At 57.6% G+C, this 17,093-nt stretch overlaps 2 protein-coding genes across 2 annotated transcripts in view; both read left to right on the top strand.

The window, feature by feature from the left end:
• The window catches only part of KIF9 (kinesin family member 9), a 29,175-nt gene extending 22,430 nt beyond the window's left edge, over positions 1–6,745 (top strand). The window contains exons 18-21 of the mRNA XM_082323576.1: positions 222–401; positions 3,193–3,308; positions 5,616–5,720; positions 6,359–6,745. Coding sequence (XP_082179702.1) covers positions 222–401; positions 3,193–3,308; positions 5,616–5,720; positions 6,359–6,466 — 509 coding nt within the window. The 3' untranslated portion in view covers positions 6,467–6,745. The remainder of the gene's footprint in view (positions 1–221; positions 402–3,192; positions 3,309–5,615; positions 5,721–6,358) is intronic.
• A 3,713-nt stretch (positions 6,746–10,458) lies between these two features.
• The window catches only part of SETD2 (SET domain containing 2, histone lysine methyltransferase), a gene marked incomplete at its 5' end in the record, with an annotated part of 72,890 nt that continues 66,255 nt past the window's right edge, over positions 10,459–17,093 (top strand). Inside the window, one exon of the mRNA XM_082305106.1 lies at positions 10,459–10,645. Coding sequence (XP_082161232.1) covers positions 10,608–10,645 — 38 coding nt within the window. The remainder of the gene's footprint in view (positions 10,646–17,093) is intronic.

Genomic DNA, 17,093 nt, shown 5'->3' with positions numbered 1-17,093 from the left:
TGGGGAGGACTGATGTCTGAGCAGGTTCAGGAGTTCAGCGGTGATTTCTGCCCCACACCGCTCCAACGCTGTGTTTGTAGAAAGCATGTCTAAGGAAATGTCAATTGTGTGGTTAACCTCAGTATAACTGGGTAACTACTGTGTGGTTCAAAGTATAATGACTGTTCTTCGTCCCTCTCCACCCTCATGAGAAACCTTCGTTTCCTTTTCTTACCCTCCAGGAGAGTATGTTGATGAGAAAGGACAGATCATAATTGATGAGGAGGAGTTTTTACTCATCATGAAGCTGAAAGACCTGAAGGAAGAGTACAGGTCTGGTTATGCTGAACTGCAGGACCTGAAGGCAGAAATCCAGTACTGCCAGCATCTGGTGGACCAGTGCCGGAACAAACTCATCTCAGGTACTGGCTCGCCAGGGCAGTTTCTGAACAGCCTCCAGTTTGGGTGGGATGCCTGGCAGCAGCTCAGTACCGAAGCATTTCACAGACATGTTGTGTAGAAGCCAAGTCCATCATCCTCTGTTGTCATTTTTCTGGTCGCCTTCCAGATTTGTTTTTTTCTTGATGATTGGGTGGGTTTTTTGACATCCCACTGAATTGCTGCAGATCCACAGATGATGACATACTGCTCCTTGGTCACGCCACTAGATGCGGTGCTGTGGGTAAAAGCCTTTCACAATGAAGCTGACAATAATGCTCCCACGGACGGCCCTGGTTCTCACCCTTGATTTCATTTAGCAGAGATGGCGGCTAAGGAACTGCACTGGGCCAGGGCTTTGGCTCTGGACTACAGATCATAGAATCACAGAATGTCTTGAGTTGGGAGGCACCCACAAGGATCATCGAGTCCAACTCCTGTCCCTGCGTAGGACAACCCCAAAATCCACACCATGTGGCTGAGGGTGTTGTCCAAATGCTGCTTGAATGCTGTCAGGCTTGGCGCCGTGACTGCCTCCCGGGGCAGCCTGTTCCAGTGCTCCACCACCCTCTGGGTGAAGAACCTTTTCCTAATGTCCAGCCTAACCCTCCCCTGCCGTAGCTTCCTGCCGTTCCCTCGGGTCCTATCCGGGGTCGCCAGGGAGAAGAGATCAGCGCCTGCCCCTCCTCTTCCCCTTGTGAGGAAGCTGCAGACCGCGATGAGGTCTCCCCTCAGTCTCCTCTTCTCCAGGCTGAACAGACCAAGTGCCTTCAGCCGCTCCTCGTACGGCTTCCCCTCTGAACCCCTCACCATCTCCCTGGCTCTCCTCTGGATGCTCTCCAGTAGCTTCGTATCCTTTTTGTACCGCGGCGCCCAGCACTGCACACAGTGCTCGAGGTGGGGCCGCACCAGTGCGGAGCAGAGCGGGACGATCCCCTCCCTCGGCCGGCTGGCGATGCAGTGCGTGATGCACCCCGGGACACGGTTGGCCCTCCTGGCTGCCAGATGTGCTGGAGCGCGGCCAGAGCAGGGCAGCGAGGCTGGGGCAGGGGCTGGAGCACAAGGCTGGGGAGGAGCGGCTGGGGAGGGGCGGCTGGGGGGGCTCAGCCTGGAGAAGAGGAGGCTGAGGGGAGCCCTCATCGCTCTCTGCAACGGCCTGAAAGGAGGCTGGAGCCGGGGGGGTCGGTCTCTGCTCCCCAGGAACAAGCGCTGGGACGAGAGGGAACGGCCTCAAGCTGCGCCAGGGCAGGGTTGGGGTGGGTGTTAGGAACAATCCCTTCCCCAAAGGGCTGCCAGGCCCTGGCCCAGGCTGCCCCGGGCAGGGGCTGAGTCCCCATCCCTGGGGGGATTGAAAAGCCGGGGAGATGTGGTGCTTGGGGACATGGGTTAGTGGTGGCCTTGGCAGCGCGGGGTTAGCGGTTGGACTCGAGGATCTTAAGGGTCTTTTCCAACCTTAACGATTCTGTGATTCTATGTCTCCTCTGTAGCCCTGTGAGATTCAGGTTGCAGCGTCGCAGCACGGGCACCCTGGCAGGAAGCAGAGCTTGATCGTTTTAGCGTGTTCTTCACAGCATCACCCTCGTGGTGATGAGTCACACCTCTGCTCAGGGTGATCTGTGCAAATTCGTGGTGTGCTCTGCTGCAAGCCGCTCAGTTTGAGTCTCTGGTAACGGGAGCGCAGTCCTGCTGTATCCCGGGATTTGTCCCATATGATGGAAGACAGTAGATGTACCAATGCCAGCGTCCCAAACGTTTGGATGCTGTGCACATGGCAACACTTTATTTTCTACAAACTTGCCAGAGCACAACTTGTATCCGTCAGTGCATCCCACGCTGAAAGAAATGCATGGCTTGTTCCAGGAGATGCACAGGGCCAAATCATAATTGTGCAGAAACTTTGCCACTGGTTTCCGTTGGATCCGGGTTTGGCGTTTTTTGGGTGCTCCAGATGTTTGCAGTTTGTTTAAAGATACAGGCAGGGACTCACTCGATATCTGTGTCATCCCAGAGCGAAGAGGTCATCTCAGAGCTAAAACCAGGGGAAAAAAGGCAGTGGGGTTGCATCGTGTCCGCCGTGCCTCGCAGGAGCGGGGCTCTGCCTTGACCCTTGGTTATCCTTCAGGACTCGCAGGACGGAAAGCGGCTCCGTTCCTGGGGTCCCCCCGGGGCAGCACAGCCGCCTTCAGGGGCTGCGGCCTCTCCCGCTCCACGGGGAAACCTGCCAGGGGAACGGAGCAGAGCACCGCCGCTTCACAGCGGGCAGCTGGGAAATGCCCAGCATTAATAAGGACAGGGCTCCTGCTGCATCGCAGCACCTGCTATGTGTTATCACTGGCTATTATGGGATGGAAAGCGGCTGTGCTTTAGCATTTGGAATGGAAATTTGACCCCCAAATGTGCTGACCGCTCAAAATGGCTAGCTCCAGGCTGGATGGCTCCCTGGCCCCGGGACGCAGGAGCAGTGCCACCTCGTGGCTAGCACAGGCCCAGGGGACTGTCCCCAGGGCCAGCCACCGCGTCCCTGCCACCTGGCAGGCAGCAAGGTCAGGCAGCAGCCTGCCTCAGCACAGCCCATGCCAGCTGGCCGTGCCCCGTCCCTTTTAATGAACTTTTTTAATAGTTTGAAACTCCAGATCTTGGAGTTCTGAGGTCCTGTCGGAGAGTTCAAGAGCACTGAGGTCCCATCTGCTCCACGGGCAGGGAGCCAGAAGCAACCCACCCTTGTCTCCTCGGTCATTACAGCCCTGTTTCTTGCCCGTCCGCTTTGCTTTGCAGAGTTTGAGATCTGGTACAGCGAGTCCTTCCTTATCCCCAAGGATGTGCAGGAAGCTCTGAAGCCCGGTGGCAGCATCAGACCTGGAATGATTCCCATAAACAGGGTCATGTGCCTGGTAAGTTATTCTCCTTGATAGCCACGCGTGGCATGGCAATGAGGGCACAACTAAGCCCGTGGGAGGAGGAGGGCATGGCAGCTCTGCCCCTTTCTCTACGCAGAGTGGCTGGCATTGAAATGCTATCTGCTGTGATGCAGAGAGCAGCTATCTGGAGATACATCTTGCCTTCACGGTAGCTTTACCATTAAGAGGCTAAAATAGGACAGAGTGATTGAAGCACCCAGTCATCTGCTGACTATCAGTAATCGGGCAAACTGCCCGGAGGTGTGAGGGGTAGCGGGGAGGCTCGTTTCCAGTCTGTACGATCTGTAACGTTTACAGCTAAACTATTGCGTTCCGTGTTGTGGCAACTGGTGCTCAGCCAGCCCTCTGGTCAGAAACCACCATTTTGGGGTAGCTGGGGTCTTTTGTCGTTCCTGACGAAGCACGTTTCTCTGCAGCTTCTCATTTACCAGACTTCTTTGCATTATTCTCCTCTGGAGTCATTCCAGGTTTTGTCCTTCACTGTTAAATGTCAAACTCAAAAGCTTCACGCTGGAACGCGGTGGCAGTGCTTCCGCTCTGTCCGACACCACGGAGCGATGCATGGCAAGGAGGGAGATCCCACCCTGGCTGCAAGGGGCAATCAGCCCTTTCTTTGTAGGTGCAACATCGCCATCATTGCTGCTTAACCTCTGCAGGTGGCAGAGAACGGCTTGCGGGGCCGGGTCCTAGGTCCGTCTCTCCCAGGAGCCCGTCCCTACCAGGAGCAGGGGGCACCCGCAGGTCTTGGGGAAAGAGAAGAAGCAGGGGGTGAGCTGCGTGACCCCCTTCCTACACGCACAGCCCCGTTTCTAGCCAGCGTGTAGTGGGGGACAGGATGGCTTTAGCTCTTTAGAAGGAAAAGAGAAAAGGAACTCTTCTGTCTGCAGGTGTCTGATGATTTTGACTGTAAATCTCAGCGAAGCATTTTCTTTACTCCCGCCTGGAAAGGCATGTGAAGGGTTTTAAGGCTGCTCAGAGACCTTCCCATCCTACTGAATTAGTTCCCTTGAGGGTATGAATAACAAACATGATGTGAGGGGAAAAAAAAAATGTAGTGAATTTACTTTTAAACAGAATGTTGTGATCTACCAGACTGTGGAAGATTTTAGATCCAGACCTGTATGGGAAAGAGCAAAAAAAAAAACCCAACCCAAACCCCTTTGGATAAAGCAATGCACCTGATGAGGTCAACAGGAAAACCCTGACCGCCTGCCCGGGTCCGGGATGTCACTCCTTGGGGAAAAGAGGAAATCCATCACTAGTCACTTTTACTAACCCAAGTTACTCAATGTATTCATAGAAACCCCCTTAATGGTTTCCAGCCCTGGATTTCTTGTCATCACATCAATTATAACCCCAGAGGTGAAGGAAGCATGCCTTGTAGCAATGCTTTGCAGCTGTGCCAAGTTGTTGATGTTACAGGCAGAACTCTTCAGGCGGAAGATAAACAGTGTCCCTGGTAATGTTGCCCAGCGCTGGTTTCTTCTTCTTCCTTTCACTGGGCAGTTCACTGCAGCTTCCCAGTCAGTGTCACTGGCCGTGCTGGGGCCCATACTGGGCCTGGGAGGGAGCCACTTCATTTTTCTCTGGAGGTTTGTTTCCTACTTAGAGCCATTTTCTCGTTTCCAGGCTGGCTCTTCGTTAACCGTTCTAACCCGTTTCTGCCGGGAGTGCATCTTGTCCTCTCGGCTTGATTCGGTTTGGCCACCTGCCTTTTATCACACCAGAACTTCACTGTCACCTTCTCCAGGCTACTCATGAACCGCCACAGAAGGTGACCCAAGAATCTGCTAGAGCTATCCTCAAACCTGGCATGAAAACACGATACACAAGCTGATACCTTAAAAAATCATACTTCCATTCAACCTGTGTTCCTCTTCAGCGTGCTCACGCCTTCCAGACGGTTCCCTGGAGAAGCGTGGGCATGGACATCAGCTGGCTGGGCTCGGGGGGGACCACGCTGAAGCTCAGACCTCCTTCAAGCTGTGACGTTATCTTGCAGTGGAAGGGAGACTGTCCTGCGGGTAGCTGTGGGCAGAGCGTGGCCATGAGAAGACCGCTGAGGGAACTCCCCTTGGGGCTTTACGCTTGCAGATGGATTCTGCCCAAAGTCCTGCCCAAATCTGCTCACCTGAGCCGTGGGAAGGGGGGACCTCTCACTTCCGAGGCTTCGGAGAGATTGTTGAATCAGCGTTCAGTGCGGCAAACGGGATGGGTTGACCTCTGTGTCTCCAGACGTGTGTTTTTCACACGGAGTGGGGTCTGTCTTTCTGCTGCCAGGAGGAAGACGAACAGGAGAGGTTTGAGCGGATGCAGGAGACCATGCTGCCGGCCTGCCCAGCTTCAGTCTCCTTCTACAAGGCGAAAATGAAGACTGATCAAAAGGTAACCTCAGCTGGGCCCAGCTCCACCTACCCCTGCCGATGCACGGTGGGAGAGCGATCCTGCGCCTCGCTGCCAGGCGGGGTGTAGGGCTCTTCTGGGACGGACGCCGTTTCGGCCGTAGCCTTTTGAAAGATGCTGGTTTGGTTCCCTAGCACAACTCCGCTCTTTGACCTGTTCTTGGGCTCTGGCTGATGTCAAGGCCCCATCCCGTGCTGGGCTTCTGCTAAAAACCGATCTCAGCGCTTCTCGCGTCTAGTTCCTTCCTGGCAAGGGCTCACCATAAGACACCACCAAGGCCTTGAGCTTGGCAGAGCTTCAAAAGATGGGGTGTTTATGAGGGTAACGGGGCTGCACAACTCAATCAGTAAGTGTTTTTAAGGCAAACATCTCAAAACCAGCTCTTCAGTGCTCGGGAGGAGAATTTCCCAGGGCTTCTTGTGCCCTGCTTTGAGCCTGCCGGGATCCGCCACCGGTGGAGCAACGCTGCTGTGATGGGGGTTACTCGGGCAGCTTTTTCCAGCACCGCTTGGGAAGGCATTGGGTTTTTTTTTTTTTCAGGAAAAACGCTTTTACAGGTGAGAATTCTGCTCTGAAAACTGAGCTCACGTTAATGATCCTTTTTTGTTTTCTGTTGCCAGCACACATACACCAGAACCATGTCGTCCCTCGAGCAAATGCGCAAGAAACCCGGGCTCATCACGGCTGCTGGGAAGAATAAACCCCTCTCCTTTCTGCATGTCATGTAGCAGATTCGGGCTCAGCCTGGAACCCGGCGTTCAATAAGCAACGTCACCTCAAAGTGCCTCGCGTTCATGTCCACAATAGATTTATCAAAAATAAACAGTAGGGAAAAAAAAAACAACCCAACCACCCAACTTTTGTGCCGCTAGACCGGCGGTTGTTGGTAATCAAACCCGCTGTTTAGACGGGAAGCAAGCCAGGGAGTTCCAATAGCAGCGCTTGTTTTTGGGAGCGTCTCTGGAAAAGGCGGTGTCACGACAGAGAGATGCGTCGTGGACAAGCCGGGCTGCTTCTGCCTCCCTCCCTCCCGCCCAGTCCCGCCCAGGGCTTGTTCTCGACGGAGTGTCGAGTCACGTCTTTGCTGGTTTGATGCTCCCAAGGCGGATCCCGAGGAGCCGAGCCTGGATGAGAGCGAGTCCTCCCTTGGGTCGGAGCAACCCCGTGGCGTTTGCTCTCCCGGGGAGAGGAAGGGGCTGGAGAGGCGCAGGCAGCGGAGGAGCGTTGCCATCAGCTGCCTGGCGTTAGCCGCGTTGATTTATGGCGGCCTCCCCACCCCAGTGCAGCAGGAATGGGGCAGTGTTTGCCCACTGCTTTCCACGAAGGCGATTCGGATCCAGGGGGAGATCGCGGTGCCCAGCAACTGGAAAGCTCCAGAGGATAGCGCGCTGCTTCGCCAGGCTGCTGTTACCTTCGCCTGCTGAGCGGAGCGTGCCGAAGGCCTGCTGGAAGTCCTCCTCCTCCAGCACCAGTGGAGGTGGGAGGCTGACTCCGGCACATTCCAGGGAAGTTGGTACACCAAATATCCAGCCGAGGGAGTCCCATCTCCTCCTGCTGCTGCAAACGGTTCACGAGCACATCAGTCTTGCTGGGGCAGAGCCGGTCCGGTCCTGCGATTTACCCCAAATGACGAGAGACGCGAGATGTCACAGGGCTCCCTCCACCACCCAGCTCGCCCAGGGCGCAGGGCAAAGCCGCGCGCGTGGGCTGGCCGTGCCGCCGGGCGCCCTGCCGTCCCGGCGTACGCACCCGCCCGGAGAAGGTAACAAACCAACAAATACGGATTTAATACCCGCCTAGGCAAGGACAGCAGCAGGCGCCCTCCCGGGAAGCTCTGGCGACGGCAGGCGTTTCCTCAAGCCCGACCTGCCACCAGCGTTGGCTCCCGCGTCGCTCCTCTCCGCCTGTACCACAGCCGTGGCTCCGAGGAGCCGCGTACGGACGTGGGTCCCTATATATCTATGTCTACATGTGCTGGTCACGCTGCAAGCTTGGCTTAAAGGAGCTCTTGGGGTCCGGCTCCTCCTTGGGGCTTCTGTTTCTTCTCCCTGCAAGGAATAAAATTGTCAGCCGTGATTTTTGGGTCTACTACGCGTTTCAGGTGGCCCACGGCGTTTGCCATCAGCCAGTGGGTGCTGCTCGCCGGAGCGGCCAACGCGCAGGCTCCGGTCTGCGTGTAGAGCTGCCGTAACCACCGACGGCACCGCTGCGGGCAGGAGTCGCTGCTTTATCCCGCCAGGAGGTCGTGGAGCCCCGAGAGCTTCGAAATTATTTGAGGAGCTGGAAGAATAATGCTGAAAGCCCCAAAACGCAGCACCCGTGCTCCACGGCCATCGGGAACACCCTGGCCAAAGCCTGGCACGTCACTGGGGTTACTGGAAAACCCACTGGCACGTCACTGGGGTTACTGGAAAACCCACTGGCTGGAGCTTTACGGAGCTGGGCCACGCCGAGCACCGGGATGGGGGACAAACAGCCGCCGCTGCCAAAACCGGCACCAGCCATGGCGGGAGCATCCCGGGGCGGAGGTTTTCCGCAGGCCATCTCCGTTTACATGAAATGCTGGGAAAATGAATTAGTCCAAGCTGTTGGGTTTGGTTTAATTTGTTGCAGCTCACTTCTGTTGCTGTAACGGCCCCCGCTCCCCAGAAGTGCCGTGGGTAACTGCCTAAAATCACCTTTTCTTGCCAATTATCTGTTTCCAAAGGCTTATAAAGCTGCTGGAAATTCAACCCAGGCTCAGTTTCCCAGGAAAAGGCTTCCGCACGAACTGAGCTAAGCCTTCCTTCGACCTTCTCCTCCACCCACCTGGCCTTTGCGTCCCCCTCGTGCTTCCGCGTGGGTGCTGCTCAGTGCCACCCACCCCGTCCTCGCAGGCCGCTGTGCCGCTGCTGCCCGCGCCGTGGTCCCAAATCTGGAAAAAAAAAGGAAGGAATCTCAATTTTGGATGCTGTCAGTCGTTTGGAGGCCCCCGCGTGAGCGGGAAGGCCCGTACCGCACCCCAAAAGTGGGGGGGTGCGCGGGGGGCTCTGGCACGGCCTCGCTGGGGGAGCTCTCCCCGGGGCTGGGGGCGTCGGTGAAATAAAGCCTCCTTTGACAGGACGAGGGCGGCTTTTAGTGCTTTCGTGGCGTTTGGCTCCGAAGGGCGGCCCCGGGCGCTGGCAGGGCCTGGGGAAGGCACCGCCCCGGGGCGCGGAGACCTGGGGGCCTCCTCGGAGCAGGGCCCGGGGTGCCGGCGTGCGGGCTGCGATCCCAGGGCTGTGCCGGCTGGGATCCCGGCCGCGCCCGTGATCCTGGGGGAGATCCTGGCGTTGTCCCAGGGTGCCAGTGTCCCGGGAGTGATCCCGAGGGTGTTGGTGTCCCATGGTGCCAGCGTCTGGGAGTCGGGGTGATCCTGGGGGTGATGGTGATCCTGGAGGTGATCTGGGAGTGCCGGTGATCCCGGGCATGCTGATGTCCTGGGCTGCGGGTGATCCTGGGGTGCCGGTGCCCTGGGGTACAGGAGATCCCGGGGGTGCTGGTATCCTGGGGGCGATCCTGGGGTGCCGTGGGTGATCCGGGGTGCTGGTGATCCTGGTGATCCCAGAGGTGATCCTGGGGAGATCCTGGTGTGGTCCCAGTGACCCTGGGGAGATCCTGGTGATCCTGTGGCTGATCCCAGGGATATCTTGGTGATCCCATGGCTGATCCCAGTGTGGTCCCAGTGATCCCAGGGAGATCCCAGTGATCCTGTGGCTGATCCTGGTGTGGTCTCAGTGACCCCGGGGAGATCTCAGTGATCCCGTGGCTGATCCCGTTGTGGTCCCGCTGTGGTCCTGGTGTCTGGTGTGGCCCCGGTGATCCCGGGGGTGATCCTGAAGAGATCCCGGTGGTCCCACAGCTGATCCCAGTGTAGTCCCAGTGACCCTGTGGCTGATCCTGGTGTGGTCCCGGTAATCCTGGGGAGATCCTGGTGATCCCATGGCTGATCCTGGTATGGTCCCAGTGACCCCGGGGAGATCCAAGTGATCCTGTGGCTGATCCTGGTGTGGTCCCAGTGACCCCCAGAAGATCCTGGTGATCCTGTGGCTGATCCCAGCGTGCTCCCGCTGATGCCTGGTGTGGTCCCGGTGATCCCGGGGGTGATCCCGAGGAGATCCTGGCGATCCCGCGGCTGATCCCAGTGTGGACCCAGTGATCCTGGGGAGATCCTGGCGATCCTGCGGCGGATCCCGGTGTGGACCCAGTGATCCTGGGGAGATCCTGGCGATCCTGCGGCGGATCCCGGTGTGGACCCAGTGATCCTGGGGAGATCCTGGCGATCCCGGCGTGGTCCCAGTGATGCCGGGGAGATCTCTGTGATCCCGCGGCTGATCCCGGCGAGGTCCTGGTGCCTGCTGTGGCCCCGGTGATCCCGGGGGCGATCCCGGGGGCGATCCCGGGGTGATCCCGGCCGTCCCGCGGCCGGTCCCGCCGTGGCCCCGGGGCTCCCCCGCCCGATCCGGGCGAGGTCCCGGCTGGTGCCGGCCCGTCGCCGGCGGTGCCGCCGCCCGCCCGGGGGGAGCGGAGCGGAGCGGAGCGGCGGCGGCAGCGGAGCGGGCTGGGAGCGGCGGCGCGGCGGCGCGGCGGGGAGGAGCCGGGCGGCCGGGGCGGACTCGGCGGCGGGCGGCGGGCAGGGCAGGGCAGGGCACGGCGCGGATGGCGGGGCCCCGCCGGCGGCCGCTGCAGCGCGGGGCCCGGCGGAGGATGTGAGGCGGCGGCGGCGGAGCCGAGCCCCCGCCGGGCTCGGAGGGCGGAGAGGGGCCTCCCCCGCGGCGCGGCCCGGCCCGGCCCGGCCCGGCCCTGCCCGCCCGAGGGGCCGCGCCTGCCCCCGACAGCGGCCGCCCGACCATGGGGGACTTCTACGACCCGGAGCACCCCACGCCGGAGTAAGCGCGGGCCGCGCCGCCGGCCGCCCCGACCGCTCCCCCGGCCGCGGCCTAGGGCCTGCCGGGCCCGGCCGAGCCGCGCCGCGCCGGGCCGCCCGCCCCGCGGGGAGCCGCCGGGGCCGGGGGAGCGGGGCCGGGGCGCCGCCGCCGCCCGCTGCCCCTTCCCTCCCTCCCCGGGGCGCGGCGGGCGGGCGGGCGGGGTAGGCCGCGCATCCCCGGCCTCGCGTGAGCGCGGCGGCCGGGCGCCGGCGGGCGGAGGCCGGGCAGCGCGGGGCGGGGGGGGGGGGGGGGGAGCGGAGCGGAGCGGCGGGCGCTGCCGGCGGCCGGGGCCGGGGGTGGCGGTGGCGGGGGTCCGCCCCTGCCCTGCCCTCCCTCCCCTGCCCGGGGGCGGCGGGGCCCGGGCCCCCGGCCCGGCGGGGGGAGCGGTGCCGCCCGCCCCGCGGAGGGAGGCCGGGCGGTGAGTGCGGACGTGTCCCGGCCGCCCCGGGGGGCCATTTTTCCGCACCTTTATTATTATTATTATCATTATTATTATTATTTCGTTTTTGCCGGTGTGCGGAGGAGTTACCGAGTCCCGTCTTTATTTTGCCCTTTGAATCCTCCCTCCAGCAGCCCCGGGCCGGCCCCTGCCCTGACCCCATTTTCTGACAGGAGGAAGGAACCAGGCAAAAGGGGGGAGAGCAGCCTAATGGCCGGTGAACTCTGGTTCTCCTCTCCGCTGGGGATTTTCACCAACCCCCCCCGACATCACGCCAGGGCCGCCGGCTTTATCGCTTCTTCTGAGCAAGCCATTCCGTTCCTGCTGGTAGCGGTGGGGTTTCTTTTTTTTTTTTTTTCCCCCTTTCTTGTTGGTTCACGAACGCTATTTTGACATTTTTAGACTTCCTTCGCGAAGGATTCGGGTGCTTCGTAAACTTTGCGCGTGCGGCATCCCCGACGTGCGGCCGGCTCCGGGGTGGAAGGAGGCAGACGCCTGGCCCGTAGCACACCTCTGTGCGATGGTTGGACCGGAGGCAGAGCTAAAAATGGCGCGTTTTGAGCAAGGACAACAGAGCAAACCTTTTTGAGCGAACGCTGCGAGTTCTGTCTGTGCCCACCTGGAGCAGCTGAGGATCTGTTTCAGCTGAAACGATGCCTGCGGCCGAGCTTTCTAAAATTAGTGAGAAACGGAGGATTTAATTTGAAATCCAGGTTGTGTTTTGCTAGATGTGGCTCTTGCCTTTCTCCCGGGACAGGAGAGCTTGGAGGAAGCCCTGAACCTCATTTACGTGAGCTTAACCCCGGCGGGGAGCGACGGTCCCACCCTGAGCCACCCGCCGGGTTCAAATGACTCTACTGTCCGTCCAAAAAGTTTTATCCTAATTTAGGTCTTTCACCTTTTTAGCGCAGAGCGCGAGGGATCCTGGCCGCGGGGGCTGGGGTGGCGCGTGGCGTTGGGTGTCAAACCAAGCCTCACGCGGAGCTTGACGGTTAAAGGCGTACGGGTTATATCACGCTGCCGCTTGCTGCCTAAAACAATCTCGGGTGTCGCAAACCTGGGCTCTTGAAAGAAGCCAGCGCCGTTTCTCTGACGGCTTTTTAAAAGAAATGCTGATTTATTGGTCTGGTTTTGGGGCGTTCTTGGGGTGTGCGTTCTGGGTTGGGGCTCTGCAAGCTGTCGGGAGGCGTTCAGATGTTTTTAGGGGCCTTGTTTCCCCGTGCCTGCCTCGAAGCCCGGCAGCCGTGCTCGCTGCTTCGTTACTGGCCCGTCTTGTTTAGGACGTGCTCTTCCCAGCGCGTGGGCTTTTAGCGTGAAAAAAGGATTGTTTGCGGTAGCTCAGCGATGGTTTTCTTCAGACGCTTGAGGTTCGTTGTCTCCTTTCCCACTCTCGAATGCCGCGATATTAGAAATGCGCCGTACGGCATGTCCCAGGAACCTGTCGGGTATTTCCAAAGCGCGGTCGGCCGCCGCGGTGGAGAGCGCAATTAAAAACAAACCGTGATGGCTGCGGGATGTTTGCTGCTGCCGGAGACGGTGGCTTCTCCCGGTCCCCTACCCGCTGGCGTGATGAGCGTGGTTCATTTTTTGGAGGAGCTGATTTTGTAGCTCGTCGCGCTGGAGTTGTGCTGCTGCGAGACGCGGGGGCTTGGAGAGCGTCGGTCAGAGCCCAGTGACGGAAGCGGAGCCCGGTAAATCAGCAGCCTCAGCCTTATTTTTCATGGGGATTATTCCCGGAATGGTTTGGGTCAGAAGGGACCTGCAAAGATCACCCAGTCCATCCCCCCTGCCATGGGCAGGGGCGTCTTCCACTCGATGAGGTTGCTCAAAGCCCCATCCAACCTGGCCTTGAACACTTCCAAGGATGCGGCATCGTTGTTGCTACGATGGAGCCCCACGCTGGCTGGAGGAGGTGGGATATTGCGTCGGGGAGCTGGACTACAGGCGACTTGAGTACGTGCTGACGGCGTTTACCGGAGTTTTCCTGCTAGCCAAGAAGCTCCGGCTGGCTTCCGCCTGGTTGATCGCTCTCCGCATCCCACTCTTGAGCCAGAGCTCAGGTTCTTGAGACCTTCAGCGTCCAGCAGAGCCAGCTCTCCTCGCCTCTGTGGGCGCTCAGACTGGGGCCAGCCTCAGCTTGAAGCCGCCGCCGAGCTCCACGCGCCGCCTGCAGCTTCTCCGTGGAGCTGCCCGACGCCGGCCTGGACCTACTTGGTGGATGTTTGTATCGTAGGCTGCGAGCGGAAGAAACTTCGTCTCTTCGTGCCGTTACTGGAGCTGTAGCGATGCAGCCGATACGGGCAAACCCGGGACGAGCGAGAAGACGCCGCGATCGTCCCTGGCCGCTGCGTACCGACGGTTGGAGGACCCTCTCAAACAAGTGGCGCCTTGCTGGGGTCGTTGCACGGGGCGAGATGGATCGGGTGGAGGCTCCTGGGGATCTCTTCAGCCGGCGTCTCCGCGTTACGATGGAAACCGAAGGTGCTGCAAAGGTTCCCTGTGGCTGAAATGTGTTTATCCCCTTCTTCTCCTGCGCTCTGCTGCAGGTAGACCTCCCCAACTTGAATTTAACTCCGTTTTGGGGGAGGACGGTCCTCCTATCGTCCTGCATCTCCACGGGCCGGTGATGCTGGTGGGGCTTGGTGGTGCGCGTGGGTGGTTTGGTGGGGCCGGGGTTTGGGGCCGGTGTGTTTGAACACCCCGATGATTTTGTTGATGTGACTTGATATGGATTCAAACAGTCTAAAACTTCAGGTTTTTGGGTCGTGGCTGTTATTACGGGTTTTTTTTAAAGTGTGTTGCAGCTGTGGAGACTCGTGGGCAGTTCAGCGTTTGTGCCGCTTCGGGACTTGATTATTTTTTGCTTCTCGTAGGCATCTGGATTCTATTTTCTGCTTTTCTCTAAGGAAAATGAGCGGTAACGTCGGTGCCCTCAGCACAAGGCAGGAGCTCCTGGCAAACACGTTGTGGTTAAATACGGCGGTTCGGGTCCTTGAGTGTGTTGTTCCGATCCGTCGGGGAGATGCTAATGGATGGGAAGGGCTCGGTTTCACACCTGCATTTCCCTTTGAACGCTCCGCCCCTTCATTAAGGAGATGAACGATGGTCCCACGGGCTGCGAAATCATGAGTAGTAGGGGAGAAACGTGGCTCTCGCTGCCTGAGCGTACCTGAGGGCTTTTCAGCTCTGCGCTTAAGCCTTCACGTCTCTGAAAAGTCAGTTTGTTTAAAGAAAAATGCTCTTTATGCGTCCGAAATTTGTCTGGGTTGTGGGAGAAGACCTTCACCTGCTCGCTTGGCGGGCCAGTACGTTACCGGACAAATTTCTCCCTTGGGTTCGTTATTTTTGATGTTGTCTTAGGGCAATTCCCAGCTGGACCTGAACTTTTGGAGGCTGGTTTCTTGCAGTGGAGCCGAATTAAATGAGGTCGTTTCTCTCCAGGTTGGGTATCTCCAGGAAGGAAATGTGGACGCCGTGCAGCGCTGCCCGTTCCGCTCTTCTCTCCCCTTTTTCCTGATCCATCCGCAGCGCATTTTCGGTACCGTTGCCCAGTTCTCTTAAAAACGAAGCCTGAGGTTTGTAGCTTTGCTCTTGGAGAAGTCGTCTTCTCCTTAGTTTTTGGTACCCAACGTTGGGTCTTCTGATGGTCGTTGGGTTTTGAGGGAGGAGGACCTCTTGGCTTGTCCTCCTGCCCTGGATTCTTGTGCAGCTTCCACCCGCCGCTCTGTTGCTCCTCCTTTTCCATCTGCTTGCGGTCCAGAACCGCGGCGTGCAGCAAAGGCAGGGCAGATCCGCAGTGTTCGGCTTCAGGGGAAATTAAAAAAGGGAGGGGAAAAAAAAAAAAATAGGTCCACGTTTTGGCTTCGAGCAGTTGAGGTCCCTGTGGTTTCTGCCAATTCAGATGCCTGTAAATGGGAAAACCGTGCATTTTTCCAGGAGCTGGCCGTGTGTGAGCGTGCTGGGAATACTTTTCTCCTTTGGTTTTCGACGTTTGAGGTCTGCGGATCGGTGGTGCTTGTCTGCGGCGGGGTGACTAAGGCCGCGACGATGCGTGCGGACGGGACGGGGAAAGTCGCGGCCTCGGGATGCCTCCCTGGGAGGGTGTGCTCCAGCAGCTGGGTTTCTCAAAAATGAGGAAATTTAGCCACTGTAGGCTACCCAGGCAATATATTTTGAGCTCCACGTCGTTCCGTGTACCTTTAGTCACCCGGGCACGTGCACGGATAATTACACGCTCCACGCTTAATATGCAAGGGCGGCTAATGTATAAACTCAGCTCTCCTAAATACTACGGTTCGGTGCTCGCTTGGAAAAGTAGACGGAGAAATCCTTGGTTTTTGAAAGGAGAAGGCTTTCAGATGGTTCTCTTGTCTGAATTGTTTCTGATTTTCCCTCTGCAATTTAATATTTTCCTTGCAGTGGCTCAAAGTGGGCTTAAAATGGATAGGTGACAGCCTTCTTTCGCCGTCCCGCGTTAGAGATCCGTTGACAGAATTCTAAATATAATTTGTTTGTGTGTATATTTAGACGGGGAGAGAGGATTTATAAACGCCTACTTTTAATAGCCATAGAAACATAAAGAAAAATTAATATGTTTGCCGTGTGCCTTTGACCTTCGTCCAGGTGAATGGACTGGCTGCGTTTTGTTATTTAGATGGTTATTTAGATTTATTATGAAGACGAGCTGGGGCGTACTGGTGGAGCCGCGCAAGCTGCTTCGGTGCAAGTTCCTCAGCGCTGAAGGAAGCAATGAGGAGCCGAAATGCTGCTGTTGGTGGTTTAAGACCCGCGTGGGCGCAGCCCCGGACCCCTGCAAGCGGGGCCCTCGGGAGCGCTGACGCTTTTTACGTTTTACAGCATCCCGGGCTACGCTTCGGTTTGGGTTTTCCGTGCCAGAACTGGTAGGATTCGTTGGGAAAAAGTCTTGAGAAAGTCCAAGTGTGGTTCTGGTTTTTGTAGGTTTGGTAGGACACTTGCTGAAAAAGGTTATTTGTTTTTTTTTTCCTTGACTTTTTTCTTGATTTGTCCAATTTTTTTTTTGTAAACTTCCGTAAAAATGTTCCACCCCTCTCCAACGAGCTTCAGCCTTTCGGGATCCATCTGAGGCCGCCATCCCCCGGAGCATCTCCCTGAGAGCCCGGGCGCTGATGTGGAGCAGGACCTGAAATCCAGAATTTGACCCGAAATACTGACGCGGGAGGAAGAGGCCTCGGGCTGGGCCTGGGGAAGGAGCCGGAGCCTGGGCAGTGCTCGACCTTGAACACCGTTTTCAGGACCAGACACAGATTCCCGCTGGCTTTACCCACCACCGCTCAAAGATTTGACGGTTTTCACAGCATCACTTTGTAATTGTATTATCGCTTTTCTGTTGGAAATGCATCAGCGGAGGTTTTGCAGCTGGAAAGAAACAGCGTGTCATTCGGAGTTAGCAGAAAACAATGATTTTTTTAACATTTACAGCCTTCTGGTGCATCAATACCTGACAGAAAAAACTCCGGAGCCTAGTCCTTGGAGTTTCCTTGCACAGCCCATTCCCAACTTGCACTTTTATTGCAAATAAAGGTAGGAAGGGGGTTGAATTTATCCGTTCCTACAGTAATTTCCCTGCCTGGTATCACCTTGTGTTTAGCATTGCCACAGCAACCGGCCGCGATGTTGCAGAGCGATAGCGGCGTGCACGTTTGCACTCATTAGCTCTCGTTTCTTCTTGCCGCGTTAGGCTGGGTTTAATCTCGCTAAAATAGTTTGATTTAAAGCGCTCGATCCTCCAGGAGTTGGTGTTGCGGGGAGCTTGGGTTTATTTTCTTTTATTGTATTGAGAGCGGCTCCCAAGATGTCTCCCGCTGCTGACTTAACCTGCCGGGCAGGTTTTGTAATAGAAGATTAAACTTCATCTATAATCGCGTAAGAAATAAATACGTTAAGGATTTTATATTAAAGCAGCAACCTTAAGCCTGGCTGGGGCGTTGC

The sequence above is a fragment of the Platalea leucorodia genome, assembly GCF_965183815.1.
Source record: "Platalea leucorodia genome assembly, chromosome: 1".
Taxonomy (NCBI): domain Eukaryota; kingdom Metazoa; phylum Chordata; class Aves; order Pelecaniformes; family Threskiornithidae; genus Platalea; species Platalea leucorodia.
This window is presented reverse-complemented; position numbering and strand designations above follow the sequence as displayed.